Consider the following 11,979-nt stretch of genomic DNA (forward strand, 5'->3'; position numbering starts at 1 on the left):
GTCTACATATAATTTCCCCCAATAGCAATTAATTAATCATTTACATGTTACAAGTCAAGTGAATAATTGAGATAAAATTAGCATTTCTGAAACTAGTTTAACGTTGAAAATTATTAATTTAGTGAGCTTGATTGAATGTGTAAAATATTTTTACTTCATTTCCTTCATTAATTTTCGAAGATTTTCAGCGATTAATTATTTTCAAAACCTTTGTTGTTTTTCTACAAAAATCTGTTATGTATTTTATTTAGGTAATGAACCCTCTGGATGCTGTATGTAACACAAAACGCCCCGATGCGATTTGTGTAAGTAATTTAAAGAGTGCAAAGAAGATCGATAAGGGTGTTCTTGCTGAGAGACCTGATGTGAAGATCTTCCTGCCCTTCCGCTTCTACTTCTACAGGCCGGAAGAGTTGTTCCAGCCAAATACGTACAATAGATTTTTGGGTAAGAAGAAAATGTGGGAAAATCTTTTTTCTTGTTGACTAATTTTATGTTTTTTTTCTGTGGGCTTTCAGTGGCTCCCGGGGGAGATCACCTAATTTCATTGATAGATGAGATCTCATATGTGCCTCCGCCGGCGCCAATGATCTCCCAAATCCACGATATACCGCCGGAGCAATTCTGCAACGGTGACAATCGCCCACCAGACTGTGATTTGAATTGCCTTTGCACCCATATGGTGGATATACCACTGAATGCCATTGTGGAAGTAGTTCTTGTGGACGAAGGTTTGTTATTGCAATACTCTCAATTGAACCCATTTTATCCGCAGCCACGCCATTTTTTGTGCGGGTGTCTTGCAAGTCACGAAGACAATTGAGTCTTTTTCCTCAAGGAAATTTGTCGTGTTTTATTGGCACAAAACACAATCCCCGGCACAGCTTTATTCTTTCTTATTAGATCGCCATAACAACAATCCATAAAACATTAATTTCTCATAAGGAATTGAATTTTAATGGAGCAATGCTTTGTTGCAAATACGGATGTAAGAGTTGTTGGTATTTGGTCACTCTCTTGTGAACTATATTATTGGTTTATGCAGATTTTAGACATACCCACCTCTCTGGATTCTTTTCTCTTTTTATAGTTTTTGGTAAAATAAAATACAAATTGTATTGCCTGCAACAATGAGGCTATATGAAAAGCTTTTATGCTCCACAAATACAACAGAATCAATATGTGGATGAATTTCATGCTTATTTTGCCTTTGAAAAGCATTCAGAATTTGATTTTTTTTTGTATATTTTTTATTGATAGAAAATCACCTTGAATGGGGAAAGGAAAATGTTGTGCAAAAAGGAGAAAAAAAGATATTTTTTCCTATTTAAAGATTTTCTTTTATTTCCAATTTTATTACAAAAAAAATCTTAAGCATTTTTATCAAAGAGAAAATGAATAAAGTCGAAGAAAATAATTTCTCTTATTTGCAGTTTAACAGATCAATATTCCAATTTATCCTTTCACTTAAAAAATAAACATAAAAGTAAAAAAGAAAATTAATCAAAAAATATTCTCAAAAGGGAAAGGAAGATGATGTGCTAAAAGAACAATTTCCCCTTTATTTGCGGTTTAAAAAAAAGTAGTTTTAAAGCTCTTCTTTTACATTATAAAGAAATAATCAAGAGAAATGAGATAAAAGCAAAAAAATGATCAAAAAGGGAAAGGGCGATGCTGTGCCAATAAAAAAGCAAACAAATCGAACAAAAATTAACGCATTTTCCCTTCTCTTTGCAGTCCAACAGACCAACTTAAGCCATCCTTTTCACCTTCACGGGTACTCATTCAATGTGATCGGTATGGGCCGATCACCCGATAGTACGGTGAAGAAGATCAACCTTAAGCACGCTCTGGATCTCGATCGGAGAGGTCTGCTGCACCGAGAATTTAGTCGTCCACCACAGAAAGATACAATCGCCGTACCAAACAATGGTTACGTCGTACTGAGATTCCGTGCAGACAATCCAGGTGAGTTAATTTTTGCATCACAAACCCACCCACTCTGATCATGTGATTGATTGCAATATTTATTCTTCCTCCGCGCAGGTTTCTGGCTCTTTCACTGCCATTTCATGTTTCACATCGTCATCGGTATGAATTTAGTGGTGCACGTGGGTACCCAGTCTGACCTACCACCAATTCCACCCAATTTCCCCAAATGTGGCCACCATCTACCTCCGATAAGGCACTGAGTGAGACGCGGGGAGATGCGCAAGCGGAGAAATTCCCACACGAAATGATGAATGAAATGCATGAGAGAGTGAAACAACTCACGATTAGTCAATGAATTTGCTGCAATTCTATTTTGTCTGAGCAGATTGTACAATATAATTTTGTTAATTTAATGTTCAACTTCAACATAAATCCACACAAAGACTCAAATTCATTTTTTTAAATCAAATTTCACTCATTTTTTTTTAAATCATCCCCTACATCTCCTCCTTATTTTATTACATACCTATACCTACATACATCGACATTATGTATTACAAAAGAAGAAGGAATAAGACAAATTACCAAGCACGCCGCGCATTGATAAAAGACGACAAACTGTGTGTAAATAAGAGTAGCTTTAATAGTTAGTGGCAAATGTGATTATGCTATCTAATATATAATTACTAATAATACAGTTACAACATCCTAGTTTTTAGAAATTATTGCAATGTATATAAATTTATCTGTTGTATTTAATAAAATCCCTGAAACTCTTTGATTTGTATACTATCGACGGGTATTTATTTTATTTTTTCTTTGAATCTTTTGAATGTTGCTTTTTGCCTACATTTTAGCGCATTTTCTCTACACCAGCATTTTGGGAACACTTTTTTTTCTGTCTACAATTGAATATTTATTACAGTTGATGGCAAAATTATCAACACAATCGCACAAAATGTGTAAAATTATTTATGTAAATAATTACATATTAATTTTGTTACTAAAAAAACAATCTGTACATTGAGAATTTGCTGAACAACTTACAATACCTAAATAATTCTACAAATTTTATTCAATGTTGATTTTTGGTAGTATTCTGAGATAAATAACAAGAACAAAAATAAAGAAAAAAACCAATATTTTGTATTCTACTATAAGGTTCCAAGAAATTTTCAAGATAATCTTGGAAATTTGAAATATTTCAAGATTTGGTATTCTGAGATAGAGATTTACGGTCATATTACAACGTAAAATCTCGCAATTTATTTCTTATTGCTTTACTTTCTTTAACACTTGGAGAACAGGAATTTCTAACCTCAAACTTTGAGCTTAATTTTCGATTAAAAAGAAAACGTTTTTTACGATTTTCTTTTGACGAACTTCTAGTATTTGAAGTCGCCTACACAACACATACATAGATGTAGAATTTATCTAGATAAGTTGGATAGATTTTAACTTATGGCGCATTAACACTTGGAGGATCGAGGTTTCTAACCTCAAAAGTTTGATCTTAATTTTCTATCAAAAGAATTTTTTTTAAGTTTTCTTTCGACGATATTGTAGTAATGAAACTTCCCTATATAACAGATGTAGAATTCATCAAGAAATGTTTAATAGATTTTAATTATATGGCGATTAAAAAAAGTCGAATTGACCACTTTGTCCAGAAAAATCCTCCAAAGGTTAAAAAAAAGATTTGGCAGCGATTACCAGTTTTGTCCTCCAAGTGTTAAAAATAATTTCTAAGACCATTTAGGGAAAATTTTAATTCAAAATTCTGAGCGAAAAAAATCTCATTTTAGGCACAAGGCTGCAAAATAAATTCCCAGTGTAATTAAAATTTAGGGCCTGTTCAGCAAGGGCGCAGAAAAAAATAAATTATACAATTTGTAGTACCTAATTAAACGCAGCTCACATTAAGATGATACATGTCGATTAATTAATAGTTAGAAAACCTTTAAAAATCCTAAGTAGGTAATTTATTTTTTAATGGCTTTTATTGCGATTTTGTAAACATTTTTGGCACAGGTTATAAAGTAAACTAACTGAGCACAGGAAGAGTATAATCGTAAAGCAAGGCTATAAATGGTTTATTTTCGTATCTTTTGGAGACTCTCTCGCGGATTAATTTGATTGGGATCAGAGTTATATAATTTTTTTTCTACAAAGAAAGTTCAATAAAAAAGTTTTACAAGATTTCCGGTAAGATCTAAGATTTAGAAGAAAGAGGGAAAAAATTGAATACGTATACGATACGTATTAAATGGAATAAATTGAAAGGATAATATTTGAGTTAATAAACCGTGTGTGTGTGTCTACATTTGTTGTGCCATCCACTGTAATTTATCAATATTTCACATGTGCTTTCTCCTCCACTTGTCACTTAAACAAATGGCATCTTTGTACTAATGAATTCACATATAAATATATTATCGCAAATACGAACCAAGATGGGAATGTTTAACTATATTTATAAGGACTTATATGATGAATAAAATGACACTAAATTCCATGAAAATTGCAAAGAAAAAGTTATGAAAAATATCTCAATTACAACTTAGCCAATGTTTTGTCACTCAAATTCCCTACGGCAAAAATATTTTTAGGATCAAGTTCCTTCTTCGTTGCATTGTAGAGGCTCAAACCGACCGATGAGATACTCTGAGGATACCATTTTTTCCTCAACTTCCCCACACCGTGATGATGGGAAATTGTTCCACCGGAAGAAAGTATTTCGTCACCTATAAGATGAAAGGAAAAAAAAAGAGAATTTTTGGAGTAAAGCACGTGGAACATGTGCAAGATCTGGCAAGAATTCTTACGGGCTTTGCTCTCAATTTCTTCATAGACATGCGCCGGGTCTGCCATGCCGAAAGTATTGAAGCCAAAGTAGAAGTAAACACAGGCTCCGGCATCGTACGTCTGTGTCACTCTACACGAAATTAAATAGTTGCTAATGCGGAGTGCTGCACATTCCTGTCCGAATCAACATTAGAGTGATACATTGTCAATCCATCCGGGAGGTGCAATTAATATTATGCAGCACAAAAAAGGGGGGCAAATATTTACCTGTCGTACTCGCTCTTTAACATTTTCACAGAGAGCCTCGCACCGATCCCATGGCACCGATGTCTCAAATGACTCCGCCACGACGTTGAAATCCAAGCCCAGATCCTGGGTACAAGAAAGAAAAATTCAATCAAATGAAGGAATTTCTCACAAAGCAAATATGTTGCATTACATGATCTACAAATAGAGATTATGTGCCATGTTAGAGTGATCATTTGTGAAATTCCAGTATAGCTGAGATTATTTATGCTTCTCAAAGCCTTTTATGTGCACCTTTCAACAATTGATTTAAGCTTCAATTATTATTTTATAAAATTGAGCTTTAGAATTTGATTTAATTTCGCATTTTTTTATCCTTCAAAATTATCTTTTTTATAGATTTATTTGAGGCAAGATTTTATATAAGAAAATTTATTTTTTGTACAATGTGATTTTCCAGAATTTCGTTCTTAATTTTTCAATTTTTGTAAATTGTAAGAACTTTTCTGCAACACCAGTTAATGAGAAAAAAAATTAATAAATTGAAAATTTTAATTTCTGATGCCAAAAAGTCTTATTTTCCAGTTATAATAATAAAGTTTATAAACTTCTAAAAAAGAATTATTTGAGACTCCATGATTTATTAGGTTTATTAGTAAGATTTTCTTAATTTCCTCAAATCAGAAAAAACGCAGACCGTAAATTATTAAAGCAAAAACTCAATGAAAACTTATAAAAGCACGGTCGTTAAATTAACTTTACATTGCTTATAAAAGCTTTCTAAAAAAATATATACATAATGTGTAAAATAAAACGGATTTTTATATTTAATTTAGTTCTCAACTAAAATTTAGATTTTTAGATTAGTTAAATTACTTCTTAGATTACTTTAAATAACCTCTTTAATTTTTCACAGAAGAAAGAAAGATTCCGTCTTTATTTTTTCCTATTTTAAACAGAAACTACCACTTATTTTGCTAAATTACATTTCTGATTAAGTTTTGATCGTTTTTAATTGAGTCTCTAATAAAAATTAATTAGCTAGTCAGTAAAAAAAAACTTGTTTTGGCTAACAAATTTAATTTAATTAAGTTTAATTAAACTTACCCGAATGTAGGCGATAACGAAGGTAAGGACGTATCCTCTTTCACCATTTTGAGCACCAGCAGGAATCCCTCCGAATTTTTTGGCAATTTCATTGATGAGTTTTTCCTGAGTATTCACATCATTTGCATGCCCCTCAAATAGCAGCGTTGTCACGCATATTTTCTCAATATCAAATCCCTTCCACCCAAAGAGATAGGCCTTCTTGAGCTTCTCCACAAAGCCGGAGAGGAAGCTCCCTTCGGGCTTGAGAGCCTGCCCAAATTGGAATTGTTCATTGTCAATGAGACGAATTGAAGCTGGTTGGCAACGTCTTTTGGCTACTTCACGCATAAAACGCACCCCTGATGCAAAGTCCGGGAATACGAGGGATCCATAGCGCTTAACTGGTGGCAATGGGCGAACTTTTAGAAGGACTTCCGTGACAATTCCCAGTGTGCCTTCAGATCCCATGATTATGTGATTAAAATCCGGACCACAGGAGACTCGAGGAGCTGAAATACTCCTCTCCAGCACTCCTCTACTTGTCACCATCTTAACGCGAACCACGAGATCCTCAATGTTCCCGTAGACATTTTTCTTCATGCCACTCGCCCGGGTGGCTACCCATCCGCCAAGGGTTGAGAACTCATAGCTATCAGGTTCATGTCCAACCGTAAGGCCGAGCTTGCGGAGTTCTCTCTCGAGATCTTGACCCACAATTCCAGCCTCAAAGCAAACAACGAGATTTTCTCTGTCCAGCCACAGCATTCGATTCATCTGGCACATGTCTACAGCTGCAATTGGACGCTGCTCATCCTGTGGGCAGGTAATGGCCCCCGAAACACTCGTTCCTCCGCCATAGGGAATCAGGACTACATTGAGATTGTTCGCCAGCTCCACGAGATCAACAACGGCTTCATGCGATGTTGGCCAGACTACCGCATCGGGGATCCTTTCGAAGGATCCCGTACGGAGCGTGTGGATATCATAGAGGGTTTGTCCGTGTGATCGAATTAATCGATCCAGTCCATTTGTTGAGAAGTCAATTTGCAAATTTTTCAAATTTTCGAGAAATTCTTCACTAACGCGGGATTCAGGAAGATTTTGCGGAATGTCCTGTGATCTCTGTGGATTATCCAAATCCACGTGGAATTTCTTCAGCACCCACTTGGTGAAATTCGGTAAGTCTTGTTCACCAATTGGATATCTATATGGTGGAAATGGGACAAAGAAGAGAAGAGAAAATTATTAATAGAAAAAAATGAAAAATTATTGATTTTTATTGAAACACCTGTTGTGGTTCTCAAGGAACGCATTGTTTTACCTCAAACCACTAAATGCTATTATTTTATCGGAATTCAGGTAGAACTTGGAGTCATTGTAGCCCCATCCATTCCATTTTAGTAGCTCATGTCTGTAATAAAATAAATGAATTTTTCATCAATATATTTTTATTCTCTCTAAAGATCTATGAATAAATATTGTAAAACATTGTAATGTTATGCTGAGAAGATTCTCAATTTTATGCGGAATAATTATTTCTCGGTGAATTTATTAAATTTACAATGGGGAATTTAAAAGTAAGATTTATTATACAGAATGTGGAATTAATTTATGAAAAATAATTTTGCAAATATATGCAGGATTTTAATAAGGATTCACAGGATTTGTGAACAACCCATATAAATCCATCTGAAGTATAAAATTTACAAAAAATTTTGCCTTTTAACTCTGCTGTAGGGGAACCTAGGGTAAATTTGCATTTTCCCGTTAAATTAGACAGAAATCGTCTAAGACAAAGCTGTAGCCCGGAAAATTTGCTATAAGATAGTAAGATATATAAGATAGTTGTCGTGGGAAAACTCAAATATTTCCACGGAACTCAGGAAAAATTATCTCCCAAAAATTCACCATTTTACCCCAGGTTTCGCTATTTGGGCTATATTTTCTTCAATTGCTTTTTGCTAATCTCAACAAGAGCAAAATATGCTATAATAATCAATTTAAAAGTGAAAGGAAGGGTTAACAGGTAAGGAGATCGTTGCAAATTTCTAATGTAATCCACGCAAGTCGGTTAAGGTCACTTTGCAAGAAAAGCCGCCGCTACATGATATTTGGAATTTCATATTTAGGCAATCATGTCAATTAATCAAAATTTTTCTCCCATAGCATTGTTATGATTATAAAAAAATTATGCTTCATGCTCTGTTTTCGTATAAATAAATTTTTCCTAATATAACTTAAAATTTTATCAAGTATCTAATAAAAGAAAAAAAAATCTCCCAAGAAAGTACTTTTTTGCGTTTGCTAATCATTTCAATAGGAAAAAATCTTAAAAAGTGAATTTGAATTTTTCTTACTTTCATTTTAAGTGTTTACTTAATTTTTTTTCTGTGTTCAATAGGTCATAATTGAATGCTTCAGTCATTTGCATATATCACAAAACGATTTTACAACAAAAAAAAAAACCTCGTGCTTTAAGTGTGTCTTTTATGCGGAAAACAATACTATCAGTGTTGGTGTGGCTGTGAACTTGAATGGGAATTAGATGTGCTGCTAAAGGTATTTTTTATCAGCAGAAAAGGCAGCATTTTTACTTATTCCCACAACTTGACTCATAAAAGCTTCATAAAGAAGTCACATGAAAAAAATCTTTAGTTGTTGCAGAAAATTGAGAATTGAAAAAAGTTTTTAATTTTTGAACAAGATCTTGTGGAAAGCTGTTAAGTTCTCAATTGGAAGCTTTTTCGGGCAGACAAGGTGAGAGTCAAGAGCTCAGGTGAGAGTACACCGTGAGCACCGTGACGTTATTTTCTTCAGAAGAATTTCATCTCAAGCGCGAAAAAAAGCCATTGTGCATTGCTGTGCGTGCTTTTTGAGCATCTCGTACTAACAATATGACAAAAGGTCGCTAAGAGACCAGTTGAGGTGTTATTGCATAAGTGTAAAAAGTGTAATAGACGAATTAAAGATAATTCACACCCGAAAACTTTCATTTTAATTTCGAGACATATGACGCTTCTTCTCTCTTTTTTATGCATTTGCAAAGATGCCACAATAAATTATATGGCAGAAGAAGAAGCCCTAGTCACATCGTTCGATTGTCTGCCTCCAATAATCTTTTTTTTGGTAGTGGTTGTTTAGGAAAAACCCATGCCGAAGGGTATTTAGTTCACAGTGTTGAAGATTTTATTGTGTGCCCATTGCTCAATGCTTTGGATTAATATTGCAACGAATTATTTTTATTTGACTCAACTTCTAAAAAATATATTTAGGATTATGATCAAATAAAAAATCCTTTTTAATATAAGATTTTTTTAATGTAAAAAGGAAGGAGTAATATGCAAAATTGTAAAAAGGTTTAAAAAAATACTTGAAAGAATTGAAAAATCTTTTTTTCTATTAAATTGAGCTTAAAGAAAACTCCGAACCCAAATCTACGGAATACTCGAAAAACAGAAATGATCTTAAAAAAATAAAATTCACCTAAAATGAGAAATCAAAAAAGTCTTAAGAGCAAAAAATATTCTTAAACGAAAATATTAAATTTTAATCAATTTTTAGCCATTTAACGAGAATGGAAGAAAACTTGTTTTTTTGCTTCGAAACTGGGTCGAAAATCGTCTTAAAAATTTCTCTGATTTCTTTATTTGATAGACATATCATGTGATTAAGAAATTTTAATATTCTAGGTATATACTAGCTGGAGTAGCCGGATTAACTTTTTTTAAGCGGTATTGATTTTAGATACTTTTTAGAAACTGCTTTAAAATCGGCTTCCCCATGTATTTTACCGATACCTACTTAATGCGTTAATTTCAATTTTCTTTAAATTGATTAAGGAGAAAAAATGAATTAATGCAAAAAATATTTTGTCGTCCAACATGTAAAAAGTTTAGTGCAAAATACGATATCAGTGAGATCTCACAAATGATACAATTTCAACTATATAGTGTATATAGTTATGTTGCTTTATTGCTGTTTACCAGCCAGTAGGCCAAATATAATAATTTGAATGATGGACAGCGCAAATTTTTTCTTTTTGGTGTTGTTAATCCCACTGCAATACTTTTTGCGCGCGCAAAAACAACTCTGTGTGGACACGCTGAGAGAAGTTATGAAATAGCTAATCTACCGTACAAATTGAAGTTCTACTTTTTTGGCAAAATTCGCTGTCTTCCAGTTACCTAATTATAAATGGTTGAAGGTTCAAATATGATGGTATGTTGTGGATTTGTTTAAATAACTTTCTTCATTCATATAATCTTACGATGAGCACTCACTTTTGTTTGGGGACAACACTTTCGATCTTCTTCGCTGCCATCTCGTCTCGCGTGCCAGATTTTTCACTCCTCTGCTGCATTTTTGCACTCTTCCTCTTTTTATTTAATTTTTTCTAATAGAAATTAAACTAGACTATAAAACACACCAAAAGACCACATAAAATTTAAGAAGAGAGACAGACACCTCCTCACACGACTTAAGACACTTTGGTCGAACACGCGTTATCTTATCGATTTCTTATCACTTTTGCTCATACTAAAAGTGCACCGCCTCTACTGCGTGCCCCACATATAGAATTTGCCCACGCACTGAGAATTGTTAAATTGAATTTTTGCGACCAACTGAGTTGGTGAATGAACGTCGTCAATTTAATCACGAGATGAGCGTCTCAGCGTCCGACTCGCACGGATTAGAGGAGGGAACTGTGTGTATGGATTTTTTAAAATGCCGAATAACACGTAATTTAGGGGAGCTGCGCTCTGTTCGCGGTCGTTTGTTTGCTCGTCTCAAGCAACGTACTCACGGGCACTTTCTCAAACACTCCTCTTGTGCCCCACAGTGGGTGAACTATTTGCTGAAATTCACAACACGGAAAAATGCAAAAATCCTTTTCACGACATTCCCGGTGAGTTTTCTTTTCTTTTACGTGAGTGTGTGTGTGTTGTGTGACAGAAACTAATTGTAGGAGGCTTTACAGGAAAACGCATGCGTCGTTTAGAAAAAAAAAAGAGGAAATGCATAGAAAAGGCAGTTGGCGCGTTTTTCCTATGCGATACCTCGCTGTGAGTAGCAAAACTATCTTGAAATTTATTTTTTTTGAAAAGTCGTTGGAAAATTATTTTCTTTTATAATTTTCTTCATTTTTCGTCGATTTGGAAAAAAACATTTTAACAATCTAGTTTCTAGAATTTAATAAAGGACTTATGCACAACATACGGAGATAATTTAAAAAATTAATGATCATTCTAAAGTTTTATTTTCCGACTTTATAAAAGTATAATAAATTATCAAAAGTCCTAACGAAGAAAGATTGTGATTTTCTTTTAAATTCATTTACATTAGAGGGCAAAATAACTCAATCGAGGGTTCGGGTAAAGCTGAGAATTTAATATTTTCAAATTGGATAGAGAAAAATTGATAACAGTCATTCGTAAAGGAAATTTTCCGCCCAAAATCTCTTTCTCAGACAACTTTGACCTATTTCAGTAGCGAAATATGTTAGGGAAGAGCGGGGTTAAAAAAGTCACTTAAGGGTTTAAAAAAAGCTCAAAATATCATATTTCCCAGAAAGATAAAACGAAATGTATAGCTCATTTCTTTAGGAAATTTACTGCTCTTTAACTCTTTCTCAGATCATTTTGTTCTATTTAGCTAGGAAATATGATATTTTAGGCTTTTTCCAAACCCTTAAGTGACTTTATTAGCCCCGCCCTCCCCTACTTTGAAGATTTTTTAAACCCCTGAGTGACTTATTTTGCCCCGATCTTGTTCTTCTTTTTTTTAATATCCTCAAGAAAAATTCTCAAGCACAGATTAGTTTTCTGGGAATAAACGACTCATAAGGTTCTGATGTATTTTCAAAATGGCCGTAATCACCTATTTCAAAATGGCGGATTTCTGTTCTAA

The 11,979-nt window shown here is 33.7% G+C and overlaps 5 protein-coding genes across 16 annotated transcripts in view; 3 read left to right on the plus strand and 2 right to left on the minus strand.

Moving 5' to 3' along the window:
- LOC129786498 (3'(2'),5'-bisphosphate nucleotidase 1) overlaps positions 1–11,979 on the minus strand; it is a 1,077,868-nt gene that overhangs the window by 692,411 nt on the left and 373,478 nt on the right. The window lies entirely within an intron of this gene.
- LOC129786463 (insulin-like growth factor-binding protein complex acid labile subunit) overlaps positions 1–11,979 on the plus strand; it is a 454,087-nt gene that overhangs the window by 68,630 nt on the left and 373,478 nt on the right. The window lies entirely within an intron of this gene.
- Positions 1–11,979, plus strand: part of LOC129786533 (troponin C-like) — a 431,024-nt gene that overhangs the window by 45,567 nt on the left and 373,478 nt on the right. The window lies entirely within an intron of this gene.
- LOC129786431 (uncharacterized) overlaps positions 1–11,979 on the plus strand; it is a 414,480-nt gene that overhangs the window by 29,023 nt on the left and 373,478 nt on the right. Inside the window, exons 6-9 of one of the 5 annotated variants that reach the window (XM_055821457.1) lie at positions 252–447; positions 519–731; positions 1,738–1,968; positions 2,047–2,731. The exons of the other annotated variants lie outside the window; for them this stretch is intronic. Of the exons in view, the coding sequence (XP_055677432.1) occupies positions 252–447; positions 519–731; positions 1,738–1,968; positions 2,047–2,192 (786 nt within the window). The 3' untranslated portion in view covers positions 2,193–2,731. Of the gene's footprint in view, positions 1–251; positions 448–518; positions 732–1,737; positions 1,969–2,046; positions 2,732–11,979 lie in introns of those variants that run through there. 5 annotated transcript variants of the gene reach the window in all.
- On the minus strand, positions 2,551–11,016 carry LOC129786450 (alkyldihydroxyacetonephosphate synthase). Its single transcript, XM_055821493.1, has 6 exons — positions 10,353–11,016; positions 7,394–7,483; positions 6,091–7,276; positions 5,005–5,109; positions 4,758–4,911; positions 2,551–4,676 (listed from the first exon to the last, which is right to left on the minus strand). Exons 1-6 carry the CDS (start codon positions 10,430–10,432, stop codon positions 4,486–4,488), a joined length of 1,806 nt encoding a protein of 601 aa, XP_055677468.1. The 5' UTR covers positions 10,433–11,016; the 3' UTR covers positions 2,551–4,485.

This window comes from Lutzomyia longipalpis, chromosome 1, assembly GCF_024334085.1.
Source record: "Lutzomyia longipalpis isolate SR_M1_2022 chromosome 1, ASM2433408v1".
In the NCBI taxonomy this organism is placed as follows: Eukaryota; Metazoa; Arthropoda; class Insecta; order Diptera; family Psychodidae; genus Lutzomyia; species Lutzomyia longipalpis.

Coding starts and splice junctions, on each gene's coding strand:
- LOC129786450 (XM_055821493.1), bottom strand. CDS start 10,432: ATGCAGCAGAGGAGTGAAAAATCTGGCACGCGAGACGAGATGGCAGCG. Junction 7,484..10,352: donor AGTGTTGTCCCCAAACAAAA/GTGAGTGCTCAT, acceptor ATTTTATTACAG/ACATGAGCTACTAAAATGGA. Junction 7,277..7,393: donor ATAGCATTTAGTGGTTTGAG/GTAAAACAATGC, acceptor TCCACCATATAG/ATATCCAATTGGTGAACAAG.